The sequence below is a fragment of the Mchenga conophoros genome, linkage group LG10 (genome assembly GCF_057382185.1).
Source record: "Mchenga conophoros isolate Kocher_MC1m ecotype Shallow Benthic linkage group LG10, M_conophoros_male_GT1.1, whole genome shotgun sequence".
Lineage (NCBI taxonomy): Eukaryota > Metazoa > Chordata > Actinopteri > Cichliformes > Cichlidae > Mchenga > Mchenga conophoros.
The window spans coordinates 10,588,683-10,612,280 of NC_140535.1; the positions used below are offsets into that span (position 1 = coordinate 10,588,683).

Below are 23,598 nucleotides of genomic sequence, written 5' to 3' on the forward strand. Positions count from 1 at the left end.
TCCCCAAAACGATGCATTTTCTTTTTGAGCCAATCAGTAATAAATACTGTAAATCACTCTGACATTACCACTAATCAAAATCTAATCAGTAATGTCTGATATAGAGTGGATGGACAGATGGGACAAACAGAGACCAGTCGTCAGTCTATCTGTGATTTCACTGTGGATGACAAATCATGCATCTTGACAGCAACCAGACATACAAGATAAGCAGTTTTCATGCTGTCTGAAGCAATCAATTTAAATGGAATTACAGAGCTCAGTGATTATGATGAGAGTCTATTAAAGTAAAATAGCACTGTAATCAAAATGATTTAGAGATTTAGAGCACGATGCAACACCCGCCACTGCAAACAAATACATCCATGTACTGTATTCAGGTGCACATGCGCACCCACCCATGCCCCCCACATGAGCACATGCATCCAATGGACATTGGATGCATGTGCTCATTTCTGATTAGATTAACAGTTGAGCAATGTGCATGCTACACTGTGAACGTAAGAGTGGAAAATGCACATGGGTAAACTGAAATGGAGTGCACTCTAACACAGCCGGGAGACAAGAATAAGAAAAAGTGGGAGGAGGGAGCAGCTGCTAAGGCATGGGGGGGGAGGAACTCCAGAAATTAATTTCTGCAGATCAGACAGCATAGATGTCATATAGCGGAATTTTTTATTACTCTACTTTGAATGAACTCTTAATACCAAAGCCAAGAATCATAACGGAATATGTTTATGCCCACTTGAGCGAAGCTGTTACAGACTACATACACACTTTCCTTTGAGCTACTCAGCCCAGTAAACCAAGGTCATATTACTTTAGTCTGCAAGAATCTTAGCAGACAGGGAAATTTTTTTTCTTTTGTTCATTTTAACTTTCAAAAGGCTTTTGATTGTATTTACACAGACACCTCTTTTAGATTTTTTTTTCTTCTTAAGTATTACATGGCTATGCAGCTGTTATGTTCCCCATGTACAAACTGATTACTCAGTACTCCCATTTAGTGCTGGGCGATATGGAAAGAATATTTATCACGATATGAATTATGGGATCTGCTTTGGTCCTTTTCATATTATCTTCCTTTTATTTTCGATGTTACTTGTTAAGCACCTTGGCATACCCTTGCTTTTAAGTGTGCTTTATAAATAAAGTTTTATTATTATTATTATAATTATTTATATCACGATAACGATATATATCACGATATACCACCTGACCTGCGGTCATCTGGAAAGTACGCGGTCTGTAAACAGCGAGCGGGGAGGGTCCAGTCTTTGTTAATGAAATGGATGGTTACGCTCATTTAGGGCTGCATATCTCTGCTTGTCCATAGGTCAATCATCAAGGCATAATGCACGACACTGCAAACATCCTTCTCTACTTTGGCCCAGCACTAGATTAATAGATTCTTGAGTGTTCTTTTTTGTGGACCTTCTATAGGTGATAGATTTGTTGTGTTGCCATTGAGTGCAGGAATAGTTTTATAGCATAGCTTGCAAATGGGCGTCTTCTGCTCCATGTTGGTGCTGTTGAACCCAAAATGTAACCAAATCATAGACGTACCCCCTCTTTTCGGTAAAAGTGCTTTTTCTTGGGCTGCCTGTGTAGCTGTCTCTGCCTGTTGCATGTCCGGGCATGAAAATGCAAACTGTCGCACATCCATGGTTTTGAGTTACCGTAAAGCATGTCGCAAATCCGGGTGCACATAAAGCAGCATCATGTCGCAAAACCACAAGATGGAGTTTCTTTCCGAAAAATATCATTTTTCATAATTTATTTTCTCTTGCTAAAGTTAAGAGTATGTATAGTGAGAATACAACACTAATATATTTGCCACAAGCTATTTAATGATATTTTTTATGTAATCATTTATAAAATTAGGTTCGAAACAATAGAAGACAAATGGCACGATAGACACTTTTCTATCGCCCACACGATATATATCTTCATATCACCCAGCACTACTCCCATTGCTGTTAACCAGATTAGGCTCTTGAAAGTAAGAAACTGTAAGTACACATTTGACAATTTAATTCTTGCCATTTTGCCATATGCAGATGATATTGTGCTTCTGTCAGAGGGAATGTGTTAAAATTCTGTTTAAGATGATGGAAATTGTCAGTCAAAGGTAAATGATTTATTTTAGGGAACAAATTTGGGACTGCAGCATGGGAATATACATAGAAACTAGCAGGATTGGTTTAGAGATCATTAGTTGGGTGCCAACACAATAGAAGGGTGTGAAAAAAATGATTACAAGCCCAACATAAATGATTTTTATATAAGCACTCTTTTGTGCTTGTCATTTGTAAAACTCTGTCCATACTCTCTGTCTAATAGTTCTTGTGTAGGTGGTAGAAGAGGTTCGTGGTGTTTGAGCCTGTTGTCATGACTGGCAGAATACAGTTTTCTGGTTTGTATCAGATTTTCACAGTCAAACCACATCCATGCTACAGAGGTAGAACTTCATTTAGGAACGAGCTCCTCGATTTGCCTTGTCTTGTCCGTTTCCTGTTCCGTCTCACCCTCACCAACCATGCTGTTATTCGCGTGTCCATCTGCATCCATGAGGTACCGTGTAAAATTGACATGGCATTTAAATGCTGAAATATATTGTCGTAAACAGTCGTGAGTGCATAATTTGGTCATCCAGTGTATATAGTCCTAACTGTATAAGTTTTGAAGCACATACAATTCAGTCAACAGCTTGATCGCCATATGTTTACTCATAGATGAATGAAAAGACAAATACAAACTTTGGAGGAGATGGGCATTCAAAAATTCAATGTACCTCACCTAAGATTCTTCCAGGAGTTTGCCTAAAAAGTGTCTGAGAGCATGAAGAATTTGCACATCTGCATAAGCACTAGCAGTGATGACCAGGGAAGCCTGGCTGAATGACAGGGCACCTGACAACATGGTGTTGGGTAGCCCTAGGACATCTACAGTAAACTGAGACCTCCAGCACAAGAGCACAGCAGTATTGGGGTCTGTGGTCCCACCAGGGAACAGTAGTGCAAATCAGCAGTAATATTAGAGATGATCTAAAATGCTATCCTTTTTGATAAAGCACAGCTGTACACCACCACAATGTCTTTCTACTCTTCCATTCAAGCTGCAGGCACCTACATTATTATTATTTTATTTCAGCACCATATTAAATTATGTTTTAGTGATAAGGGAATTAAAAAATCAGCCTAAAAGCAACAAGTCTTGGTTAACTCGCAAGCATTTAATCAATCAATCAATCAATAAAAAAGTACCACTAATTATAGATAAACCGAAAAGCTAATATACTTACCTCATAAATTATTTACAGCTTTAATAGCAGTGTTAAAATTAATAGCGACAAGCATAATAGTAATTTTTCTATGTGTAATTTTATTAGTAATAAAAGTGATTCTGTATTTCCAGTTTATTATAGGAATGAAAAACCTGACTACAATCAGAATTTCACTGAATTCCCAAACTGAAATGGACTACTGAACTACAAAGTTTGTAAAAATGTAGATTCGCCAGTGTCAGAGTTCAACTTGTATAACAAAACACACATCCATGTCGATATTTTCCAAGCCCGGTGATGCAAAGGCTGACAGTCTGGGGTTCATATATTGCGTTTTATCCAACTTAAATGGAGTGACACATCGTCCTCACCTCCCCATTTTTTGCCTGTCAGTCATCTTTACTGCAATGAATAAAGCTCTGTACCAGTACAGCCTGTCACTCAAAATGCTTAAAAAAGACTTCATGTCACTATTCAGGTGAAGCTTGGGAGGAATTCCTCTGTCTCATTTGATTTTTCTGTCTAATCTTTCATTTTATGTAGGCTCCCTGTTATCTCCCTGGAGTGGAAATCACATTTTAATTAGGTCTTTCCTTGGTTAGCAGTTCATCTTCGCATCTCCCTGTCCTATGTGTTCATCCTGTGGGCTTTGCATCCTTGTCAGAGATTCCCTACACCCTGTCACAATCTAACGTTGTCCCCATCCTGTGCCACCTTTCCATTCTTTAACTGCTCTGTCTTCACTTGCCATCTTGCTCCCTTGCTGCTGAGAACAAAGGCAACATCACAAAAACATGTGTTTTCCAGATGGCAAAAATGCAACAAAGCCACAACAATCTAAAAAAGAAATCATACATATCCCATAACATAATTATGTGGGCAAGATAGAAATGTGTTAGTTGACTGCTGGCTCCTGATCCCGCAAGAGCGAGACTGTATATGGGCTGACTTAATCTGATGTTTAGTAAACTTAGACCTGTGTAGAGGCAGAAGGAAGTGCAACATTTGGGAGACTTGTCCTTTTTTGCACAACCACTACTCCAGTCTTGAATTCCAATGTCACTAATTGACACCAACATTTGCAGCAGAGATGAATAAACTAACTAATGTGACCCAGCACAAGAAGAGGCAATGCATCACAATGCAAGACGCTTTACTAAAAATGGAACTTTATCATCTGCTGCTTTCAGGTGACAGTGACACATTTTAGCCTTTGATCCTGCAATGTTTTGTAACTTGGGAATGCTTGAGACTGAAATAGTCTTCCTTTTTTTCCCCCCTCTCATCACTTAATCTTTTTCCAACCGTGATGTATACTTGCACTGACAAAAGATGCATCTGGGTCTGTTTCACCCACAGTGTGACACCTTAACTGTCAGTGTTGATCAGCAATTCATCAAGTCCTCAATGATGCATTTGTCTTTTATGGGGCAGTCAAAGGTCTACCTTTAAAATCTATATGCTAACAGAGCTGAGCCCTCACTGCTTTTGAGATAAGACCACATTAATGAAGAAAGTTAACATTCTAGAAATGCAAGCAGGAGGGCGAGGTGTTGTAGGTCAGAAGTGAAATATCAGAATTTACAAGTGTAAGACCGGGCAGCACTGCAACACAAAATGCTACAATAATTGGAAATGCACCATATGTATCACTTATCATAGACATGTAATGGATTGTGTTTGGCAGCGTAAGGCAGCAAAATTGTTATTTTGATGCACTGCTCACAGATTTGCAGCTATGGCTTAGCTATAAGTCTTTTTGTTTGTTTGTTTGTTTGTTTGTTTGTTTGTTTTGGGGGGTGTTCTTTGCAATATAAACCTAATAGTGAGGCCGTCAGTGTTCTGCTGGTGGATTGATTATTAAACCAAGAAATTATGGCACCTGCACGCCTTAGCTGCTGTGTAACTCATGTCCGACTAGGAGCAAGGAACTGCTATGAGTAAACATAGTGTAGTCTGCACAGATGTCAAGGTTCAGATTTATTTAGAGGGCAAATGCTTCATTAGTTGGGCTTTTTAATTAGCACACTTGTGAGAGAGGGTCATTAAGGATGTCTGACAGAGGACCTGCTGATGAGGGGGATGGAGACACTGCTTACTCCAGCCTTGGTACACTCCCCACACACACATACACACGCACCCACGCAGCACAGATCTGCTCAAAAACCAATAACATTTCCACACAGTCATCAACAACCACAGCAAGTCAACGTCAAGCGTGCCACAACATTTTTGGGCTGAAATGGCCAGGGAGCACAAACAAACCTTCTACATAATGCATGTCTCAACCAAAGCCCGTTAGAGCCATCAACATTCAAATGCATATTCATAAAGAATATGCCAGAATAAAGAGGCTTGTCAGTGTACCATTTTCTGGGTGTTCAGTCTCTCCAATACTGCCATCTGGAGTGGTTCTCTCATAGTGGTCCTCAGGCAGGGTCAGGGGTCCAATGCGAGGACCAGACGATGACTTGCTGCTTGGAGTCTCAGATTCCTCCAGGCCGCTGTCATAGTAGCTGTGCTGAGAGGCATCCTGCAGGTCCTGCACAGGGTTGGTGGTGGAAAAGGTCACTCGCCGATGGGGATGCTAAAACACAGAGAGAAAACAAATGAATTTGTTCAGTATAAAGACACTTTTTTTTTTAACCCCCTATAACCCGTTTTTTTCTTTTTGTTTCCTTTTTGGTCTGCACAGTTACATTCACAGCTCAAAACACATCCATTTAGAATTATTCTGTAGATTGTGCTGGCCATATAAAGTTCACTAATAAAAAGTCAGAAAATAGTATTAAATATTAAAGACCTTTAAATATTAAATCGTTTTTTGGTCTATTATTATTCTGAAGATTGAATAGGTCAGAATTATATGAAAGGAGTGAAGATGGACTTCAATAACAAGGAACAGAAATGAATTAACTACCACAACATTCCAATATATTCTACAGTAGATTAATAGATGCATCAAAGTGTGAATGGGGGGCATGCATTTAAATATTCTGACTGTTTATGGAAAGTGATTGAAATTAGTTTGCAACAAATAAGTGCCAATTCTCTTTCGTTTTTGCATCCTTGTAGTGCAAACTGTCAAAGTTTGATTTTCCTTGATATCCATGGACATGAAAGTAAACATTTTAAACAAACGTCTCATGGTGTCATAGAAATTGTAACCGCGATATGTACGATTATTGCTGTCACTGTCATTATTAGTCAGACAAAAGTTTCATTTTCTAAATCTGCCACTGCCAAATGAATTCTGATGACAATGATTGGTACACTAATCAGTAGCCCCAGTGAGCTACTTTCTATCTCCATATTTTAATATTTCTCTTTCCCCAGCTTTTGATGTTTAACTGAGTGGAAAGCTAGACAATATTTCCACAATCTAACTAAAAAGGAATCCAAAGAAGATCTAAATAAGGCTAACAACAAAAAGGGCACTGCAAATAAAGTTTGTGACACACATCAATTTGCCAGCATTAGAATATTTCATTAAATTTGCTTTCAGTGGTTTATGCTGATAAGATTTGATGAAAGATTGTAAAAAGTAAATGAATGAATGAAAATACTGATAGCTTGAAGAGGAGCAGAGCAACAAATGATAAATCATTTGAGATCACACCCTTTATCAAATTGAATGGCTTGTAAATAGAGTTAGGAGACCATTAAATTTCCTCTTCCAAAGATCAGTTTACTAATGGCTACCTACCCACCGATCCACAACAGAAAGATGACTCCTTGCAGTGCACATGCAATCGTCCCCCACCCCCACACATGAGCACCTCTCGTAAAAGTCAGGAAAGCACTGATACAGCAGAACAGGCCTGCCAGTGCTGCACGAGTCAGCCCCGATCAATACCACGGGTCTGCGCTTTCTACCGTTCAACCACTTTTCTGGCAAACAAATCCATGCTAGAAATCATTCGAACCATCAGCTTTTAGTACATACACACACCAGATATTGAGAAATGCTTTTAGGGCTTAGGTAAGTGCTATCAACAGCATGTTAGCGGGCTCCAAAATGTTTCCAGAAACCTGTTCATCTCTCCATCATCCCAACCCATCATACTGTTTTTTCTCAGTGCACTGATGCATCTCGACTTTTATCTGAATAATGACTATGTGAGTTCGCTGGTGCCTCGTAGTTATTTTTTCTCTTTTTCCCTCTCAAGAAAGCTACAACAACACTACATCAATAAATTATAGTCTCATCTTGGATTCTATAGATTTATGTATATTATTATATACATAAGAAACATAAAAAAGACTTCTATGTCTTTTTTGTTTCAGATATAGTGTAAACAAATGAAGAAAAGGTGCTGGGAGGGTGGGGGTGGAGTTAGGGGGTGTTTGGGTTCTATTAAATGTGCTCTTTGATTGTACATAGACACATAAAATATTTTTAAGCTTCATTTGAAATTAAACATACAAAGCAAGAACACGCTGTTTATTATACCACTCAAACTTCAGCTGATCTAATTCAGTTCTGAAAATATTACTAGTATGAATCGTGGAAAGATCCCACACATGACAAACACACACAAATTCAAAATAGAGACTCCTCCATCACCCTGGCTGCTAAGGATTTTCACTTCTATGGTATTTTACAAACATGACTAGACAAACTATATATTCCAGTGGTGCATTCTTAAAATCCGATTGGTCATCTCTTCGGCTCCTTATATGTTTAAAGTGAGGGGGCGTTTAGTTGTTCAAATATGGATTCTTGCTTACACGTCCAGCAAAGACTGCAGAGATGGGAAATAGATTCCCCTTTTAGTCAGAACAAAAATCCTTTGCCAGGCCTTGGGGGCTGCAGGGATGCGGCAAGACGGAAGGATGGAAGGGGAGGCTGAGCAGGAGTGGGGAGTTGGTCAGGCAGACACGGGCGGCGCTTTGGCTAGAGGGGACAAGCAGAAGGATTAGATTCTGGGAGACTGGAGGCGGGAGAGTACGATTGTTTGGGCATTGTTGTAGGAGTAAGAAGCTACAGGGCTGAGAATGAGGGACGGGACATTTATGATGACATCTAGAATTCATAACCCTATTTAGATTTTGCTAAAATGGCCTTGTTCATAATAATGTAGTCCCAAAGCAGATGGAAAGATATTGCATGATTCTGTCTTTATAAGAGGACCAAGATACATTTTTACATAAACAGCAATTGTCCACTGCTTAACTGCCCCCCCCCGGCATTCTTAGTCAGGCTGTCACAGAACAATTTCGAGCTAAACATGGTTATAACTGAATGAGTTTTAGCTGAACGTACATGCTGATTACTAGTAAGATGATGATGTTATTTCTTAATTTCTTTACAGTTTGCTGACATGACCATGTTCCACTCTTGTGAGAGCAGGCTGCCGTGTGCTTTCTTAAATAGGCTATTTAATTATACATTCATACAGTGCTCCTTTGCAAATACCATAATAACCAAGTGCTTTGTGATAAACACATAACAGATTAATAGCCTTTTCAGTGCATATATGACCTGACTGTAAGGCCTTGGACTATAGCTGAAGACTGCACTCCTTGTTCTTCTCTGCATGGAGTTGCTACTAAATATGAGCAACAGTGAGCTAAATGGCAGGAAACCACAAAACAGACATGAGCTGTCTCATTAGCAGCAAATGAACTTTCAAAATAAAAGCCAGGGAATTGTCCACAGGTAAACTGACTGTGACTGTGAATAACTGTGAGTCCCTTGACAAAATATGGAGTTTTTCCTTCCATCTGATTATTGGGGCTTTTTCTGTGATATTGTAGGATCTTTACCTTACGATATAAAGTGCCTTGAGGTGATTGCTCTTGTGATCTGAAGCTATATAAATAAAACTGAATTGAACTGAATGAATGCTAGAATGGTCATGTGATTTGAACTTTTACCATCTAAATATTTTGAAAAAATGTGTGACAAAGTGGCAAATAAATAAGGATTGTCACAGAAAAGGAAAAAAAAGGCTATTTTCGAAAGACTTTTTATGTGCTTGCATCTGAAGTTGTTATGCAAGCTGGAACTACTTATTTTAATTTACTATCTATTCAACTAATTAAAAAAATTAATGAGGACTGCACCTTCTCTTTATCTCACCCTTTCATTGGTTTGTAGAAGCAAACATATAACACAGTGGGGACAAATCTATTAAGTTGAATTGCAAGGACCAGACTTTCATCTAAATACATCAAAATATCAAATCAACGGAATAACACAACATTATGTGATGCCTGAAACAAGAACTGGTTACGTTCGAACTGATAAGGAGTGAAATAGTCTGGCGCAGATAATCACAAGTGATGATTTATGTGAGTTAAATCTTGAGTGTGAGGTTAAGGGAAGAGAAGCCTGCTGGTCTGAACTCAAGAGTGCATTTTAGGTTATGTTTAAACTGGCAGCCCATATTAAATTTTTGGCAGACTGAGATATCAGAACAAATATTTCATTTTTCAAATCAGATTTAATCCAAATTCCCGAGCGGGTTGCTATCTGATTTAAAAACTGGCTTTCAAATGATCCTTTACATCACTTTGTATTTGACAGACAGCAGTGACGTCACACCCAGAGAACTGCTAGCTCGGTGCGGACTGTCACTAAGGTTTTCTGGCGTGATCGAAGACTTGTGCACTGTGACTAGATATTGCTACAGTGTGAAGAGTGAGAGAATACATCTCCATTATTCACCCAGCTTGTGGCCTGCTGTTTTGTGTCTGCATTGGGAAAAGGCACTACCAGTTTGTGAATGTATTTACGCCTATGCCGTTTCCATAGCAACTGACGCAAATGGGTTATCGTCAATGGTTATATTGGAATAGCGTGGACAGTTTGTCCCAAGGATTGGTTTTGAAATAAAATAATAATAATGTAGGTGCCTGCAGCTTGAATGGAAGAGTAGAAAGACATTGTGGTGGTGTACAGCTGTGCTTTATCAAAAAGGATAGCATTTTAGATCATCTCTAATATTACTGCTGATTTGCACTACTGTTCCCTGGTGGGACCACAGACCCCAATACTGCTGTGCTCTTGTGCTGGAGGTCTCAGTTTACTGTAGATGTCCTAGGGCTACCCAACACCATGTTGTCAGGTGCCCTGTCATTCAGCCAGGCTTCCCTGGTCATCACTGCTAGTGCTTATGCAGATGTGCAAATTCTTCATGCTCTCAGACACTTTTTAGGCAAACTCCTGGAAGAATCTTAGGTGAGGTACATTGAATTTTTGAATGCCCATCTCCTCCAAAGTTTGTATTTGTCTTTTCATTCATCTATGAGTAAACATATGGCGATCAAGCTGTTGACTGAATTGTATGTGCTTCAAAACTTATACAGTTAGGACTATATACACTGGATGACCAAATTATGCACTCACGACTGTTTACGACAATATATTTCAGCATTTAAATGCCATGTCAATTTTACACGGTACCTCATGGATGCAGATGGACACGCGAATAACAGCATGGTTGGTGAGGGTGAGACGGAACAGGAAACGGACAAGACAAGGCAAATCGAGGAGCTCGTTCCTAAATGAAGTTCTACCTCTGTAGCATGGATGTGGTTTGACTGTGAAAATCTGATACAAACCAGAAAACTGTATTCTGCCAGTCATGACAACAGGCTCAAACACCACGAACCTCTTCTACCACCTACACAAGAACTATTAGACAGAGAGTATGGACAGAGTTTTACAAATGACAAGCACAAAAGAGTGCTTATATAAAAATCATTTATGTTGGGCTTGTAATCATTTTTTTTAAACTGTTTTGTTTATTATGAATTAATATTTTAACATTTTAAATTAATGATTTGAGCTGACATTCTAAATAAAAAGATAAAAATAATCACATATGAACATGTATGATTCTTTTTTGAGCATGTCATTTAAAATGTTACAAAAAATACACTATTTTACACATTTTCTAAACTTGTGTATGCACTATGTCATGATGTATTGTTATTGGGATATGGGATGACTTATACTGGGATATGAGATTTTGGTCATAACACACAGCCCTATATACAATATGGAATTAATCCATTTTCTTCTACCTATCCAGTTCAGGGTCACAGTGAGTCTTACCGTGAACAGATCGCTAGTCTGTCTCAGGGCTCAGTGACAGGCAAACATTCACTCTATATTCACACCTACGGCCAGTTTAGAACCACCATTTAACCTAACCTACCAAATATAGATTTAAGATTTAGCCTGAGACTAGCATTTAATATAAGCCACATCAAAGTCTGAATTTGAAACCAAAGTGGTTTCAAAATTCTGCATCTGACTACTACCTCTATTTATACTACTCTGTAAGCTTGCTAAAACCTGTCTGGCTCATAGTCCCTTATTGTCTTTTTTAAAATGAATTTATGATAAACACAATCACTCAAGTTTTCATTTAATCCCAGTGATGACAGCAACTTGTACTAAATCAGTGTAGAACAATGAAAATAGATATGCCAAATGCAAGAAAAAGAATCAAAATTTGCCACTACAATTCACTGCCACATTGCAACAATGCTAAAAAAAACAAAAAAGTTCAATCTCTTCATTGCTTCCAAGTCCAATGGCTAACACTGTATTTGTCACAGTTAGTTTGATGCCAAATGTTTTCATTTAAATTTTTTATTACACAGTGGTATTGTTCAAGCTGAGTCACTGTGGCCAGAAAAACATGCTGAATATTCAGAATTTCACTTGGAGAAGCAGAGCACAACAAGAGCCCAAGTTTCATAACTTTGAACAAGACACATGAATGGGGATAATAATGAACTAAACACAATCACTACTGGTTAATAGCATCTCGGGTGCAATTCGAAAGTGGAAAATATAGCTTTTGGAAAGATAATTAGGGAACAAGAAGGAGCACTTGTAATAAAAGTAAACTGGTTTAATAGGAGACTTCAGAAGGTAAAGAATGTGGACTATGTTTCACAAAAAGAGAGACGGAGAAAAAAAACAAGGACATTCTTTAGTTTACTGTTCTCAGCTGCATTTGAATAAAGCACCAAATCCACACTTTTAAGCTTAAATTTCAAAACTTATATTTTAACTACTGATTTTATCTAGTGTTCTGATTTTATCTACTGTTTTTTTAATCAATTTTAAATCATGCTTTTTATTGTTTTTGTTTTTTAATGTCTCTGTAAAGCACTTTGAATCACCTTGTTGTTGAATTGTGCTATATAAATAAACTTGCCTTGCCTTGCCTTACTGTGGCATGCTTTTAACCGGCTGTGAGGCCAAACAGCAATATTATACTCCACTAGAATACTCTCAACTTTTCAAGCTGCAGTAAACCTACAGTATGTGGCTCTGTTTATCAATCCTGAGTTGAGGTATATCGTGTGTGTACTGGTGCTGGCAGCCAGACTTTTCCTATTGAATCACAGTTATGTGTCTCTCTGATATTATGAAATGGGTTTTCTGCCCATGTTAAAGGAAACGGCTGATGTCTCAGTGCCCCTGTGATATGAAAAATTCAATTTAAAAGGATGAGAGAAAGAATGGTGCACGGCCTATTTTCATTCCCTCACACTGAGAGATATGAGAATGATGTTCTATTGTGTGGAGGAAATGATGCCAATCGTACTGCGGAGAAATTCCTTCATAATTCAATTCAATTTCTTCTAAATCCCAATGGCAAGCTCCTCTGCCAAAGAGAGGCAGAATGACAGAGACAAAAAGGGAGGGTTGGAGACTAAGATGGAAAAAGAAGCACTAAAGACTGAGACTGAAACAATGAAGAAATGGAGACGAGTCAGAGAGAGCAGCCACACTTAGCGGAAGGTAAGAGGAGAAGACAGTAATACAAAGTGGAGGGGGAAGTGGATAGAAGAGAAATGTTTTAGTAATGATTTATTTTGATCACTGTGGCATTTTAAGTAAAGCCAACTAATTTTCTCTAATTACCTCTCAGCAGCATCTGACAGAAGCAGAAAAAGTCATTTCCTGTTGCGATCCAACAGGACAAACTTCTAATTTTGGTGAAGTGGTGTTCGGGGTGGTTCACAGTAAGCCTGCCGTATATGCGCGCCTGATTCTAAGTGTACCATTAGCTACAGAACGTGCATCATTGATAGCCCGGGAGAGCTCTCCTGGTGCGGGACCAAGAATTTTCATTTTGTTACCGTGTTTGTGAGTACATCCTGGCTCTGGCATTTTGGGCGTGTATGCAGGAATCAATGAGCTGCTGCCTCTGAAGGCACAGAAAAAATGAGCTGCACCAACAAATATGACAATGAAGAAGTGCACCTCTCAGTGTATGCAGCAAGCATAAAACCATAAAGACAGAAGCAGTTGCAAAGCAAATGCATATGGAACTGTTTTTATTTTCTATTCCTCCATTATGTCCTCCATTCTCATCCCATCTACTGCTCTCTCTTGCTCTCTTCCTCTCTCTTTCTGTCTCTCTTCACACACACACTCACACACACCCACACACACACAGTTGTTTTTGTAGGTGCAATAGCTCCGAGGCAAGCAGCGTGGAATTGGAGTCTTCAAAGAGTCTTGGATTATCAAAGAGACACAGCTACCAGAAAACTAGGGGACACGCTAGAGAGGGGGAGGGAAGAACATAAGCATGAGGCAGGGAGGGGGGGGAGGGAGAGTGCAGAGGAGTCAGCATGGGTTTGGGTGGAGGATGAAGTGATCAGACAGGGTATGGGTGGGGGTGAGGAGTGGTTAAAGACCAGAAGTCCTTTTGTTCGCATACTGTAAGTGGAGAGGGGGGGAAGAAAGCTCAGTGAATGCATTAAAAAACAATCACATAGACCGTAATGGTCTTGATAGGCAAGACTGGATTTGCATTCTTCACTGTCTGTGCTGCTGCCTATTCTCTAGTAGTTTCTTTTCTTTCTTTCTTTTTTTTAATTCAACACAGAATTACATTTCAATGGGAGCACTGGCCTTGAAATACCATAATGTTGTCACAGTAAAACCAAGTATTACTGCAGCAGGACCCACCAAGTGTGAATATAGCTGCCACATCTAATGACAAATCTGACTGTTCATGCCATTCCATATGACAGGATGTGGGAGTGCTGGTGTGAATGCATCACCCTTCGACAAAAAGATCTCCGTCAGCCTCTCTGTCCCACAATGAGCTATGGATGTCTTTTTTTTTCCCATTACAAGAACACTTCTTACTACTGAACACATTTCAAGTGAACCTACAAACCTGATTCTGGTAGCTTCGCTGCTGTCAGCCGCACGCCATCATCCAGCAATGATCTTGTCCAAGTGCCACAGCTAACATTAATACACACAAATACAAACCTCCCACCATCTCTGACCTTATTTGAAGTTAATTACAACCATTTAGCGACATGAAAGATGCAAAATGCTGATAAACAAGTCAGTTTTAAAAAGTCATCTTTTCTTGTGAAACTAGGAACAAAAGTCTTGCCCCTGCTTGCACTCATTTGGTAATTCTGGTGCATGCTAAGACTGCTCTGGTGGTGCAGTCATTTGTTCTGACGGGAAGAGGAGAGCAGTAGAGAATAAGTTGTTGAACTCCTCTCCACACGGCACATGTATAGATGCTCTGCGCCGGTTTATTGCAGTCTATAAATAAATACACGCATTGTGTATGTGTTGGGGTTTCTTATGTGAGCATAGACCCTAAACTGCATAAAGATGGTCCAAAAAATTAAAACTTGACTTTTCCACTAAGCCACAGTTACAGATAAAATGATATTACTGTACAATACCAGCACATTTGACTATTATATTCAATATTAACCTTCATCTTACCAATATATTTTACACAGAGGAACTGCCAGCTGGACCCTCAAGACTAAACTACCGTAGGAAGTAATCATAATAACAAAATACCACCACCACTAGCAATAATAAAAATAATGATAATAGCAAAACCTAATATCTTTAAGAATTATTAATCTTTTAATTATCTAACATCCATTAATTTCCTTCTCATTCCAATTCAGGGAGGACTGGAGCCTATCCCAGCTACCGTAGGGTGAGAGGTGGGGTGCACACTGGACAGGTCCCTAGCCTGGTGCAAAAAAAAAAAAGGTTTTTCATGAATATTATTTTTTTGCAGTTTTACAATTAGGTTGATAATTTTATCCAATTGAAATCTATACTTGTCTTTAATACAATTTGCAACTTTCATCCCAAGTATGCTCCATATTGTTACTTATCCTTTATCTCCTAGGTACTATACAGGATGCCTGGAGTTAGTTTGTCATTTTGAATGTAAAATTTAAAAAAAAATCATCTTTCGCGCACTATTTGAATTTTCTCTCATACACCAAAATGGTTGAGGAGTTATGAAAATGTGATGCTCACATGGTAAAATCTGGGCAGAGCTGATTTTTCTGTCTGTATTCAAACAACAATACCTTGTGAATGCTTTGTGCTACCATGATGTACTAAACAACCCCCGTAGAGCTCGTCCTCTCTCCTTTTCAAGAGAATACTCTTGTATCTAGCACAAAACAGCAATGGCGTTACCATCATTTAAATAATAAAATCGGCCAGATGAAATGAATCTGCATCATTTCTATGTATAAAATCACTGAAATAAAGACAGAACTAGCCAGCCCAAAGATCCAGTATGTCCTGGATTTGCCCCGGGGCCTCCTCATCTCCTAGGACATGCCCAAAACACCTCACCTAGAAGAAGCCCAGGGGCATTCTGATCAACTGCCTGTACCACCTCAACTGGCTACTTTGGATGTGAAGGCATAGCAGTTCTTCTGTGAGTCCTTCCCAAATGACTGAGCTCCTCACCCTATTTCTAAGGGAGAGCCCAGACACGCTTCGCAGGAAGCTCATTTCTGCTCATATCCACAATCTCATTTTTTTTTCAATCACTACCCAGAGCTTGTTACCATACGTGAGGGGTAGAACATAGACCGACCTGTAAATCGACAGCTGCTGGGTCAGCTCTCTCTCCATCACAGCAGACTGGTACAGAGTCCACATTACTGTAGTTGCTGCACCAATCCATCAGTCATCTTCCCCCTCCACTTTCCAGTCACTCATGAACAAGATCCCCAGATACTCTAGAAGAAGCTCAGGGGCATGCTGATCAACTGCGTGTACCACCTCAGCTGGCTACTTTAGATGTGAAGCTCTTCTGTGAGTGGGCCACTAACTCTTCCCTGACCTCAAGTGGGCACTCTACCCTTTTCCTGGCTGAGAACCACAGCGTCAGATTTGTAGGTGCTCATTCTCATCCTATCAGCTCAACTGTGAGTGGCCCAAGTGCAAGCTGGAAGATATCCCTCAAAGGATCCAGCAGAGCCACATCATCTGCATAAAGCATAGATGAGATCCTGAGTCATCAGACACAAAAGACAATTATAGGATGTTGGCATGTTAGCGGAGTAACAAACAGCTACTGCCTTCCTGTCTATGTTTCAGGAGTAAAGGTACCATCTTTGTTGAGCAGATCTTTCAGCTGAGCATTAGACAGTCAGCAGGCAGAGTTTTGCCCACTCCTAGGAGGGTTATTGCTGCTCAGACTGGAACATGTACTATAGCAGTATCAGGTCTCCTTTTCATGTGCGGCATGGCCAGTGCATAAAGCTATACTCTGAGCAGCAGGCATACCATTGCCTTGAAATAATCCTTTGTTGTGCCGTTTATGTCGCATACAAAATGACCTTATGAGACTTTCGGTTGCTTTGCCACGCAACTTATATGGTACTCGATTCCAATGAAAAATGACCAAAACCGAGTCGAGATGAGCCAAGTAGGTGTTACTGGAAAAGGGCTATATGTGTTACTTTAATGTAGGACCAGCAAGCAACTGCATAAAAAGTTGGACAGACAAAAAAAAGTACCTTTTGAAGAATTCAAGGAACTCATTAAGTATGATGTTGGTTAATCAAATATTCAAACAATCCCTTTATTTGTAATTCAAGTCACATGGCAAACTATTTCTTTAACTTTGGGTGGGTTTAATATTAACGTTAATACTGATATATAAAAATCACAGTCAAAGCTTTGAACTGCAAGTTCTGACTATCACACAGACCGAGTTTATAATGCATATTATATTTGGTTAATTAGTATTTTTCTGACATAATGCCATAAGATGATGGAATGGGAAAGCACAAGTGGAATATTCTTTGGTGTCAGATTTGGAGACGGGGGGGATTAGCTTTGGGGAAGCCAGAGAAAGGATCAGTGTTGAAACTTAATTGGGAAGGGCACGGGATAAAAATTTTGATTGGTTTAGGGTTTAGATGGTGTTGTCTGACACACTCATTGTCTTAAACTTCAGAGATTAAATATGCTAATATTATATGGCAATATGATTGAGCTAATAGGAAATATAATGAAGGCAGCGTTTAGTGTTGCGCTTTTGCAAGGAAAATGCTACTATGCACTGGGAAAAAAATGCTCATAAAGGATGAAAAACCCAAAACAAGCGGACAGGTTAAAACACAGGGCACAGTGCAGAAAAGACAAGAGTGAAACGTAGAGATGTAAAGAGAGTCCAGAAGCTCTAGCTTGCCATGATTTTTTTTTCAAAATCTTGTATGTTTTATATTTAATTTTCTTCCACATTGTAATCTTTTGTTTCGAAATATCTGTTTAATGAGTCACGAGCTTGTGATCTCAAATGTGCCTTTATTCATTTGTCCATTGTTTGTGTTTTATTATCCAATACACCATAAGAAAGTGTTATATAACTTAAACATATTGTTTTATTTCCCTCATGTGAAGTTCTCATGGTCACACTGACTGCTCTGACTATTTAGATTTAAACTTTAATCAGGTTCTCTTTGAGTGATTAAGCTCAGTAAGACTGTCCGTTTTCTTGGACCCAGACATCTACACTCTTGAAGTGCACTTGCAACCTGAGTAATTTCCTCTAACGACCACTAATTTTGCATTTAGCCAAGAGCTGTTGTATTAAAGTGACTATATTGTGGCTAACTTGGAAGCCAGGAGAGCATGCGGGAAAGTAAGCAGCAGGGATCGCTTTTAAGTAGATAAATGATAGATGCCTGCACTATTTGCAGCTCGGCATATCTTGGTAATAAATAAATTCTGTCTGGAAATAGACCAGTTTGAAACGATAAATTACAGATGTATGTAAATTGGTTTAAAATAGTCTCAATGTCTATTTTAACCACTATCATATCAATATCATTACAATCCAAAGATTTCAGCTTTTTACATTTTTTGACAATTTCAAGTCAAATTTCAGAAACTTCATTTTCATCAACGGCTGTGAGAAACATTCAATAAGTGTATTCATCAGTGTATCCAGTTTTTCCTGTGCTTACCCAGGATCAGTGATTGTTCTTGCTAAATTTGGTCCAGTAGTTACAAAAAAATGCCACAACATCCATAATATATTCTTTATTTTATCAATGAAATACATCAGATAGTTGTTCAGTCTAGACCCCCCATGTTTTATAACACTGTTCAGTATTTCCCATAATCTTTTAATATTATTTCTACATTATCTAATTGGTCCTTATAGTATTCTTTTTTACTATAGCTTAGTATATTTATTAACTTATTTTTATATCTTTTGTATGTCATTTCAGCATCTTCAGTTCTCTTTCTTAAGAAATCTCTGTATAGTGCATTTTTCTTTTTACTTGAAGACCTTTTCTTATCCATGGACAGTCCATATATTTATGTTTCCTACTATATTGCTTTTTTGGAAGGTTTGTATTACACAATAATATAAATATTCTAAGGAATTCATCATACGTGCCATTAATGTCTTGTTTCTGATATATTTCACCCCACTTCTGTTTCATTAAAAATGTTTTAAATGCATTTATTCATTCCTCTGTTCTTACTCGTCTGTGCTCTTATTTACTGTCCACTTTATTAATCTTGTAATTCCTATCGTAGACTGTAAAAATTGGGAGATGGTCACTGATGTCGTTAATCACACGTACAATGTCATTTGTAATAATGGTGTCTATGAGAGCTGCACAATAATAATGTGATCCTGGTAGGTCTAGTAATGTTAGGGAATAGGTTCAAACAGTACATTGTGTTACTAAATTCCTCAGTGATTTTTATTTCATGGGGGTTTAGCAAATGATTATTGAGATCTCCACAAATGAAAGTTTTTTTGTGAGCTCTTTCTTTATCCAGTCTACTACTACCTGGAGCTCTGTATATAACGCTAATGATTACTTTTTTACTCTTTAAACATTTCAACTGTTATACATTACAGTACCTTATTCAATTGCTATCATCATCTTATCCACCACATTAAATTTCAGGGTTTTTTTTTTCCATATTCAAGGCCACTCTTCCTCCACCTTGGTTTTGCCAAGTTATAAATGTGAATTAATAACTCTCCAGTTCAATGTCTATTCCTTTTTCCATATTGATCAAGTTTCCAATGAGGCAATGACACTAAGTGGATGTGAAAGCAAGACACAGCAACTTACAAACAACTGGCAAACAGGAAATGACAACGCACGTATAGATTCGCCACTTTCAGGTGAAACTATTTCAATGTTTCAAACCATTCCAAGGTTTTTAGGTCACCATTGATGAGGTTTCAAGAAGAAAATAAAAGACAGGTCTGAATGTTTGAAAATGTTTTGTAAAAATCCTGTAAAGATTAGATGAAAAATACTCAAAGGATCAATTAAGGTTGGTTTATTATTTTGTTAGATAAGTTGAAAAAAAGTTAAACAAGTAAATAGAGGAACAAGGTAAAAAGAGGTAAAAAAAAAATAAAAGGGGAGAGAGAGGAGCGAAACCCCCAAGAATCCCCTCTGAGCAAGCACTGGGCGACAGTGGGGAGGAACAATTGCCTTTAAACGGGCAGAACCAGGCTCAGGAGGGGGCAGTCAACTGCCGGGACTGGTTGGGGGTGAACAGAGGTGGAGGAAGTGGAAGTACTTTTTTTTTCCAGGATGAGAGTTTTCAACTTGTTTGTTTGTTGTCTGATTGTTTCTCTGTCTTGCTTCTCAAGTTTCTTGCATCTTTGTTCCACTTCTTCTAAAGTTACTTGTTTTTCTTCAAGCTTTTCTTCACTTCTTTGTATGTTGCCTCCTGTGTTAACTTTGCCTTGTGCAGGTCTGCATTTCTCTGTTGTACTTCGTTGTGCATGTCTTCTAACTGCTGAGTTCTTCTCTGGATTTTTTGGAGCATACACTGCAGGTCTTCATGTATTTTGTCTTGTTGTTTCTTTTGCGCCTGCATTTCAGTATGTTCGTGCTTCAAATTGTTGACGGACAATAATACCCCCTTAATGAGCTCTGAGCTGTTTCTCGCCATTTGATTGATCATTTTCTCCATATGTGAACGTTGTTTTTCCAGTTTTTCCTTTTTGTCGTCCAGTTCAGTAGTTTTGTCCTTCAATTCAACAAAATTCTTGAAAAATTAGATTTTTTTTACTCTCAAAGTCCTGGAGAGTAAGTTTTTCTTCTTTCAGTCTTTCTTGCTGTTGCTCTTTCTCTTAAAGGTTCTTTATTTTTGCGCCATGTTTCATCCAAACTTTCAGCATTTTGTATTTTCCCTAAATGCCTTTGAGCTTGCACTGCATGTCTTTTTGCTTTATGTCCTGTTCTTCCATCTGTTTGAGGATTTCTTTAGTTTTTTCCAAAGCGTCATCGAGCTTTCCTTGGAGCACCTTATTCTTATGGTCCATGTATTGGAGATCCCATTGCTTCTTCTTAATAGTAGTTTTCCTGTCTTGAAGCTAGTCGGACATTTATTTTAGTTCAGCACTCTTTTCCTTGTTTTCTTTAATCAGGAACACAATCTGCTCTCGGGCTTGACCAAACTTTATTCCCCAGCCCTCATTAATAATTTTGATGTCGGGCTGGTATAGCTGTCTTTCTTCCAGGTGTTTATTTTGTGGTTCCATTCGTCTGCACTTCTCCTTCAGTTGAAGTTTCTCTTCTTCAATCTGTTTAATTTTGTTCTGGAGATGGTAGTTTTCCTTCCTATTTTTCTGTATTGCCCTTTGGAGGGATAAGACGCTATTTCGGGAAACTGGCCAGCTACGGCAGGAAGGAGAGGTGGCATAATCGTTTTGTCTTTCTTGGTGTTTTCTTGAAAACGTGTTTCTTGGAATTTGTATCCAATGACTCTGAAAAGGTTTCTAAATGTGGAAACATTTGAAGACTGTATGTTTTTTTTTTAATTATCGTACTTATACTGTTTGTTTGTTAATTTATTTTGATTATGTAAAAAATACACAAAGTTCATTTAGCAAAGAAAAAAGATGGAAAATTGCTTTACAAAATAAAGCTAATACATTTCAACATTGCTTCAACTGTTGTGATTCAGTTACATATCAAAAAGGAAGGTGGGAAGAAGCACACACATATTTAATCCCAATCCTTTGTCATAAGTCATTGGTCAATATTTAGTCAGCTTCCTTACTGATATAATGCAGTAATAATAAGGAACCTATTTCTGATATAATATATACATCACATCATAAAATGTGCTAAACAGAGACATTCACTGAATTTCTGCATATTTCATGAAGATCATATCTTTATAACCCTTTTTGAACTGCTTTATGGTTGAACACTGCTTTAACTCCATCTTCAAGCTGTTCCAGAGCTTCACTGCATCCACAGAAACACAAAAGCTTTCTTCTGGTATGTGCCTTCACAGCTTTGAAGTTATAAAAACCCCTTAAATTACAGCTTCCTCCTCTTACAAAAAAAACAAACAAAACAAAAAACAAACAAACAACCTACTCTGAATATTAATTGGTAGTTCATTATTTTTTGCTTTGAACAGAATTTGTGGAGTTTGAAATCTCATTAGATCAGCAATTTTCAATATTTCAGATTGCAAGAATATTGAGTTTGTATGATCCCTATAACCTGCATTGTGGATGATTCAAACTGCTTTTTTTGAAGAGCAAAAAGTGAATGTAATGTACTTTTATAGTTATTGCCCCAGACCTTTGCCAATAGCTTAAATATAGTGAAACCAGTGAACAGTGGAGAATATAAAGTAATATCTCATTTAATACCTTCTTTTAGGATTGCAATGCTTCTTGATACTTTGAAATGAATATATCTTATGTGAGCTCTCCAGTTAAGTTTTTCATCTATTATTACCCCCAGAAATGTATTTTCACTGACTCTTTCAATATCAACATCATTTATTTGAATCTTAGCATTTGTACATACAGTAAACTACTATTTCCAAATACCATTATTTTAGTTTTATTAAAATTCAACGATAATTTGTTTTTATCAAGCTAGAACGTCACTTTACTTATTTTATTAGTCATTTCATCCAGTAAATGGTGCAGATCATGACCAGAGCAGTTTGTATAGTCAGCAAAGAGTACCATTTTTAATACTTTGACACTTTACAAATGTCATTGATGTATAAGTAAAAAAAAAAATGGGCCCAAAACTGACCCCTGGGTACACCACAAGCAGTGTCCATACATAAGGAGCAACAACCATTTAATTTCACAAACTGCTTCCTGTCACTTAAATAACTTTAAAACTACCCCTCTGAGCAAAAAGGAACCCAAATTTTACATAAATGTCTGGAATTGGCCCCAAATTTGGTCAGATCACATCTGGTCATAAACTATAATGTTGCTGAGCAGGAGCCCTGGCAGCATTGCAAATTGCAGTATCTGTGTGTGATTGGCTGTGGGTTCAGAGCCCTGTAATGGTCAACTGTAGCTGTATTTTTCATCTAAATAAATGTCCCTAGGGCAAGTTTCCAATTCAATCTCAAAGAGCTGTGGTGCTAAACAAAACTGAATTAAAGGCAAACAGAATTTAAAGGCAATACTTTAACAGAAAGACATGGAATGGAGTAAAGTCAAAGGCCTATTTTATATATATATATATATATATATATATATATATATGTATATATATATATATTTATATATGTTCTGTCCCAAGTAAAAGATTAAAAAAAATGGTTCATAATAATTTATTGATAAAATGTCATATTTCATCTGTGGTAATTTATGTTAAAAAAGAGAGTCATTTAGTTAAAAATATGTTCTATACAGTCAGCATTAGTTTTTCTGTATCTTATTTTGAAGGAGTAATCTGTGTTCGCAATGCATTGTGGGAAGCAGACGCTGCAGTCAGTTGGGAAAAGCATTGTACAGAAAACCTGCCTATTTGTGTTTAAACTTCATCTCCTGTGGCCTGAATCTTTATATACACCATCGAAAGCAATGGCTGTAAGTTTATTACATGTTCTGGTTGTTTTATATGTTTATAAGAGCTGATTTAGAGATCGTTTTGTAAATGTGTTTGTGCCAGGAATTAGCCTTATCCCAGAAGCGGATTTTGCTTAGAGCATGGTCTATTAAAACATAGCAATGATGCTAGCGATCTAATTTGCATATCAGAGG

General features: G+C 38.0%; 1 protein-coding gene across 1 annotated transcript in view; it reads right to left on the reverse strand.

Annotated features, from left to right (window-relative positions):
- Nucleotides 1-23,598, reverse strand: part of pcdh1a (protocadherin 1a) — a 112,216-nt gene that overhangs the window by 23,761 nt on the left and 64,857 nt on the right. Inside the window, exon 4 of the mRNA XM_085288512.1 lies at nt 5,654-5,873. Within this exon, the coding sequence (XP_085144638.1) occupies nt 5,654-5,873 (220 nt within the window). The remainder of the gene's footprint in view (nt 1-5,653; nt 5,874-23,598) is intronic.